We start from the raw sequence: 7,347 nt of genomic DNA on the forward strand, positions 1-7,347 counted from the left end.
TTATAAAAGCATGTAAATTTTTTAATTAACATAAAAAGTTGTTACAAAATTTGTCTAATTAACATAAAAACTGGTTACAAATTTGTCCAGAGAATAATTCACTATTAATTTATTAATTTATTAATTTATTGATGAGATTCAAACTTAACCATTTTTCATTAATTTTTTGAAAGCTTAATTACACAATTAATAAACAAAGATACAAATTCTTCTAATTTCAAACATAAAATCGATAACGTGATTTTTTTAATAAACATATAATGATTTGTAAAAATTATAATCAATGCAAATTTTTATCTCTTTGAATTTAGGTTGATCAAGTCCTCAATATAGAATAAAGCAACAAAGATATTATAAGAGTAATATTTTTTGAAAAATGAATCTCTTCGAATAAGAAAATTTGATTACATGGAAAGTCTTAAAAGGATCATTACTTGACTTGATTTTCTTTAGGTTTTGACTTTAATAAAGTGTTTCAAGGTTTTTAATCAAAAGATTCCAGCCAAATATGAAAAGTTGCATTGTTTTCATGATGGAAAGTTTATTGTCTTTCGAAGGTAAAATTAATAGTTGGATGACTAAAATAGAATAAAATGTATAAGTGGGTAGCCATTTCTCTAGTTTACCCATAAAAAAAAATCATAGCATGGATTAAACATTCTACATCATCATTTAATAAATAAAATTTAATAAAAGAATTAATTTACACATTTCAAAATATATAAAGATTAATTTATTGTTTTTTTAATAAAAAAATCGAAATACAATATGTAGTGCTATTTTTACATTGAGGAATCTGGTTCCGATGTTGTTTTTAATGATGTATGAATCTAAGCTAAAATGGGTACTTAACAACCCCAAAACTCTAGTTTACCAATGTTTTTGAAAAGTGTTGTGGAAAAGTAGTTTTGAGAAGTTTAATTTAAAATTTGAGTGTTTAGCTTTACTACCAAAAAGTACATTTGAGAAATAAAATATCCATTTTAGACATGTTATTATCAAATAACAAATATACATTTAAATAATATTTAAATTAGTTAATATTATTATATTTTAGTAAGAATATAAAACAATTATTATAACTTCTTGTTAATATTTTAATATATGAATTATAAATTTTAAATATTTTTAAGCAATAAATATTAATTATTTATAAAATTTAATTAAAATATATAAATTATATTTTAAATATTTAAATATAACCTTAAATATGTGTAATTAGTATTTTAAAATTTTTATTTTTAATTAATAATTTTAACATATTTGTAATTAAGCATGAAGAAAATAAAGAGAATATATTATGTCATTGAAGAGGTGAAAAAAAAATTAAGCATCAAAAATGCTTTTGGGAGAGAAAAAGCTAATAATTTTAATTTCTCCTTTTCAACACAATTTTTGGAATAAAAAATACTTTTAAAACCTAGAGTGCTTTTTTTAAGCAATACTAAACATTATTTTATTCTTTTACTAATGGCAAAAGCACCAGTGTTCGAGGTGAATAAGAGGTTTTGATTCGATGTAAAACCATGGGAAATTAAAAGCCACCCTCCCCCCGTTTCTCTAACACCAAGAATTGAGGTGCCAAACCCTAAAAGCAAGTGATTTGCGCCTCGCAAAGTTCGGTACTAATAAATTAATCATTGCCTCGGACAAGTTTGAAACCAATTTCACATGTGATTATTAACCGCCTTTGTCTGCCAATGCTACTAAAATATACACATTTAAACCATAGCAAGTGACGGCAGTTGGTCCATGAAAGCATGTAATATTCCCATCTTCAGTTAAGAGAGCTAAAACTACTATAATGTTGCTCCAAGAGCTCCACATTTGGTCTTCTGCTGAGAGCTGCAATTTAGCACTACAATATCCATTTAGCCATTTGCATAAATAAAAAGCTAATATCAAACTCAACTAATTCATTTGACATAAATACAAAAAGGGCAAACACCAAGGTTTACTATCGGACGGGAAGTTTATTTTTGACTTAAACAGTTCCAAGTATATGCTTTACATAGAGTTCACTTGTGTTTATTATCCAGCAGAGACGGCTGTTTCTGTTTCTGGGACGGCAGTAGTTGCCTTGTCTTCCATTTCTCTTAATGGAACATCACCATTTCCTGTTGGAGCAACACCCTCTTTGAACTTCTTGTAGATATCGCCTTTGTAAAATGTTCTTGTCCGAAAGACCAGAATCAATGAAACTATACTCCCCAACAAGGTAGCGGCACTGATGGTTAGAAAAGCCAATCTATAACATGTTGCCCCATTGCAGGTCAGGTCTTGTCCTGCTTTTCTTTCAAGTCCCAAAGCTTCCATTTGCTTCAAAGCTTCCTTATCATATAAATGACCAGCCACTCTCACGTTGAAGATGTAGGATCCAACAGGGCTTGAAACTGAGCCAACATTGTACATTGTGGAGTAGTGCTTAAGACCGAACAGTTCGGATATAATTGCACACAGTAATGGCAATTGTGCACCAAGGCAGAACCCTGTCATTACTGAAGCAAAATAAAGGGAATTGGGGACTGCAAAGGCAATCAAAAGATGACCAATACATGACGAAAGGATGACCAGAGTGAGCATTAGGGGACGAGGGAAGTTGTAGTTTGTCAAGGCCATTTCAGACAAATAACCTGCCAACACCCGTCCAAAGAAATTCCATATGCTCACTAGGGATATAAAGGTGGATATGCTATGTTTCGGATAACCCAATGATTTACCAAGTTGTCCTAGATTGTCAATAACTGTTAATGCCCCTCCAGTCCCACAAGCTGTTGCAATGAAGAGAATTAGCATGTCAATGCTAAAAATGGCTTGGAGGATGCCATAATCTTCGCCTCTTTCTGGAGGATCAAAGATCGTTTTAATACATGCAAGCGGCCGGATCGTCGCTTCCGCTGGCCTTACTGGAACTACGGGAGGATTCTCAGTCACAACATTCACTTGGGAATGATTGTTTGAAGCTTGTTTTTTGCCGGTCCAAACGCTAAGTTCTTCTTTTATTACAATAACAAGTGGCAGAAGTAATAAAACGACAACAACAAAAGCACTTGCCACATACTCAGTCCTGGTAAACCTGACCTTGTTCTGCAAAACAATCAAAACCATGATAAAGCCAGCAAGTCCAAGAGCAATGTAAAGGAATCTGTAAAAAATCTCGAGCTCTCTCGCCATCCGAACAACTTTCAAAATCCGAATAGTTCGAAGAAAAATTAAGGGAACAATGGTTGGAAGCCAAGCAAGCAGCAAGATGAGAGCCTTGGAATCATCCGTGTAAAATGCATGATAGTATTGAGTCATGACTGCGCCACTTAAACCGATAAACCCCTTCAAAAGGCCTAAGACACTGCCTCTGTTTTCAGGGAAGTTCTTAACACACGTGACCAATGCACCAGTGTTCGGGAATGACTGTGAATTTGCAGCTATCCACATATACAAACACATCTGCCATGCATGGGGCTTGGCTATGCGGCCAGTGACCGATACCCATAACATAAAATAGCCAAAGAAATTCATTAGTGAACCCATGCAAAGAACCACCCATGGTGGCACCACTTCGTAGATGAGCCCCGACAAGATCCCAAGATTACCACCCAAGTCCTTAAAGAAACTGAGCAAATTCAGAGTTGTTTGGTCATACCCTAATGTTGATTTAATGTCATTAGAATATAGACCAAACATGTAACCTGAACCATTGGCAGACATAATAATGAGTGTCGCGAAAACCATGAATAATCTACTGGAAAGTACATCAAACACAAAGTCCTTCATGCCGCCACCAGTTTTCCCAGTTAATACCATTTTTTTCCTTCAGTTTAAGCAGTCTCCACAACAGAGCTTTGGGAGCTGGATATCACAGTCCGCTTTTGAAGACGTGAATGAAACAGCTTTGGCATAACTTGGAGATTAAAAAGGTCAAATGGAACCATTTCTGTCTTAGATGTTTGTCTTGTACTGATTGGCGGAACATTCTTGAACTTTATGTTTCAAGAGAATCAAATTCTTGTTTCATCTTGTGGGTCAACGCTATTGAAAACTCTGTTTCCATTAAGAAGCTATTAAGACGAGTCAGATTGTTATCGTTTCACTCAAATTAATCCATACAATATGAAATAGAGGATTAAATTAATAACGCAGTTGCTTAAATGTAATTAATTTAATAAAACTCCTCCTGCAAACTTAACTAGTAAACTGAATACAATAAGCAGGCCATAAGCAAAAAAGGGAAAAAGGGGGGGGGGGGGAGGCTGATGTTTTACTTTCAGCATTTGCATTTTAATGGCGGCTTATATTTTTATGTTAATTCTGATATCACTCCACTTTCCCTTCAATAAATGCAAGTAAACAATATGCAGTCGTAGAAGGTTACAATTCATTGGTTTCCACTTTCATTATCAAAATTCCTTAATGTATTTTCTTATAGCCATGTGCGTGGTATGTTTTGTTTAGAATATCATAGTATATGATCTAAATAATTAATATTCACAATATTTACTAAAATATAATAATTTATAAATTTTAAAATACGGTGCATAAATTTCGAATATATCACTTCATCATTAAATAAAATAAAAATCGTGGAGAACTTATAAATAAATATTAATAATTTTATTTGAACATAATTAAATAATAATTCATTATAAATAAATGTTAAAACACTAAACTTTAAATCCAAGACCCTTGACCCAAAACTTAAAGACCTAAATATTTGTTTATAATAGTTACAAAAAGGTTTAATTATATTTAAATAAAATTATTAGTATTTAATTTTAGTTGTTTTATATTTTTATTTAATTTATTGACAATGTGTTATGCTATTATTTATTGATGATGCATAAAATTTATGCATCAATATTATTCCTTCTAATAATTATATTTTTATTTCAAAAGTAAAAAAAAATACTATCAATTCAAAAATTCAAAGATATTATATATTCAAATAATTAATAGATAAAAAATTTAAATAAAAATTTCATCACATAATAATACGCACAAATATAATAATTTAATTTATGTATATGATAAATAAGTTTCATTCGTTAACTTATTAACCTACAAAAATAATTAATTCTAAATAATAATGAGTGAAAATTAATTAGTTATAAAATATATAATTTCATAATAAATAACATAAAATAGATAATTTTAGTACAAAAATCATTAATTATAAATAGAGATATTCATGGATCGGGTCAAGTTGGTTTTAGATTGGTGTATGTATGCTGATATTAACATATTTTATATCTGCCCAAGCTTGACTTGGCCCTAAATACAGGTCACAAATTTTGTTCAAGCTCACCCATATTTGCAAAAGGTCAACTTGAACCGTCTTGAGGCATTTTGAAAAATATATTATTTTTATTAAGCTTAAGGGTATAAAAAGCTCTTGAACTTTTTCAAAAAAAGCAATTAAGCCCCTTTTTTTTCACTCAATTGAGTACTTAAACTCCCAAAATACATTAAAAAAGACGTTTTGACTGTTAACTGTTAAAGTTAACAGCTCCCGGTTTTTTTTAGTTAAAGCCATCATGTGTCACTACCCGGAGTGACATGTGGCGAAAAAAATAAAAATAATAAAATTTATAGAAAAATATTAAAAATATTAAAATTTTATAGAATTTTTTAAAAATATTAAAATAGAAAAAAATAAAAATCATAAAATTTATAAAAATTTGTAAATTTATAATTATAAAAAATCACTTCTCTCTCTGGCTCTCCACTTAGACTAAGTAAATTGACCTCCACCTCCACCTCCACCAACACCACCACTTCCTTCTCCATGTCTTGTCCCTTGTTGGTCCCATACATCAACGAAACTTAAACTCAACCCAATGCGGGTCGTGCCGACCGGCTCATTAACACTTTTAATCTAGATTATTTATTTCGCTTTATACTTAGGTTTTTAATTTTACTTTTAAATTTTAAATTGTTATTTTCCAAGGAAATAGGGAGAGGAAGAATTTAGTTGATGAAGAAGAAGCATCATACCAAAAACCTCAGCAACAAAATGGGAATGTCAAGTAAAAGAATGTATTCTATCATGGCTAGATTAGCCCGTTCAATGGAGGGGGCAATAAATAGCTGTTATTGTTTCTCCCTGAAAAAGCCCAATTCAACTCGAGTTATATAATAGTTTAAAATAATGAACTAAATAAATAATATGATAGAAAAACTCATGAATTAAGAGTGCTCATTTTAATTGGCCACAATCATCCAAATCAAGAACTTTGCTTGCTGATGTCTTTTTGGTGGTGAATCGAGCTTGACAACAATACTTTGAGATAAATAAAGTGGACATGGGGTTTGGTGTTCCTTCAAGATGAATGTGAGCTAGGGGTTATGGAACTTATACTCTAAGGTGCATTTTGAATTAAGCATAAGAGCCAAGTTAATGGTAAAGCTGGGAGTGTATATGGTAAGAAAAGGGTCATACTTGCCTATTTATGCTTGGTTTCTGAGCTGCTTGACAAGGATTCATTAGTCAGGCGTTTGCCAAGTTGGCTTGCTAGCCTTCCAAATGACCAATTTATTGGCCTTGCAACCTTAGTTGGTCAGAGTTCTTTCTTATAAGACTTGTTGATTCTAGATAGCTACTTATCATCTCAAATGGTTGACTCTTTGGTCCAAAGCTGCACAAATTGGATGTTTAGAATTTCGTAGGCCTAGATTTTGTTTGGGCTATAACACACTTCTTCTTTGTAATCTATAAGTTAGTCTAAGATTACAATAACTTTATTAATTACTTATACAGTCTATGATTTTAGGAGTTATTTATATAAAAGGATTTTTCATGTTGATGTGTTTAGAATAAAATATATAATAAATAAATTATATATTACTTGAAAAGAAGAAAAAATAAAAATATAATTTAAAACTTGATATAGAAAAACCTTTATTTAAATATTTTCATAAAAACTTGGCCTTCATTTGAATATTTTATAATGATTTGTTCTTTATATGACAATTTAAAAAAAAACCTGACCCTTATATAAATAACCCTAATATGTTAATTTATATATTTAGCTGAAAGAATAAATTGATAAATCCTTTTATCATTTATGATATTTCCTAGATGGATTCATCAATACAAACAGAAGCCCGACTTGGATTTTTTTTCCTTGAAAATATTGCTTTATAATATGAAACTAAGAAATAACCTGTGGTATGAATAATCAAGGTTTGGATTATATGATTTTATGAATAAGGACTTATCCTTTTCAATATTGAAAAAAAAAATACTTTATTGATGTTCCTGCTGTATTATGTTACAGCAAATGACAAACAATTCAATTTATTTAATTTCTTAAATAAAGGTATTAATTTGGAATTTAACGATTTCAAGATGTA

The 7,347-nt window shown here is 30.5% G+C and overlaps 1 protein-coding gene across 1 annotated transcript; it reads right to left on the bottom strand.

Moving 5' to 3' along the window:
• Positions 1 to 1,884: 1,884 nt before the first annotated feature.
• Positions 1,885 to 4,016, bottom strand: LOC108451688 (uncharacterized). Its single transcript, XM_017749347.2, has one exon. It carries the CDS (start codon positions 3,799 to 3,801, stop codon positions 2,032 to 2,034), a length of 1,770 nt encoding a protein of 589 aa, XP_017604836.1. The 5' UTR covers positions 3,802 to 4,016; the 3' UTR covers positions 1,885 to 2,031.
• Between the last annotated feature and the right edge of the window lie 3,331 nt (positions 4,017 to 7,347).

The sequence above is a fragment of the Gossypium arboreum genome, chromosome 9 (genome assembly GCF_025698485.1).
Source record: "Gossypium arboreum isolate Shixiya-1 chromosome 9, ASM2569848v2, whole genome shotgun sequence".
Lineage (NCBI taxonomy): Eukaryota > Viridiplantae > Streptophyta > Magnoliopsida > Malvales > Malvaceae > Gossypium > Gossypium arboreum.

Bases quoted from the DNA above. Each gene is read 5' to 3' on its own strand.
- LOC108451688 (XM_017749347.2), bottom strand. From the start codon at position 3,801: ATGGTATTAACTGGGAAAACTGGTGGCGGCATGAAGGACTTTGTGTTT.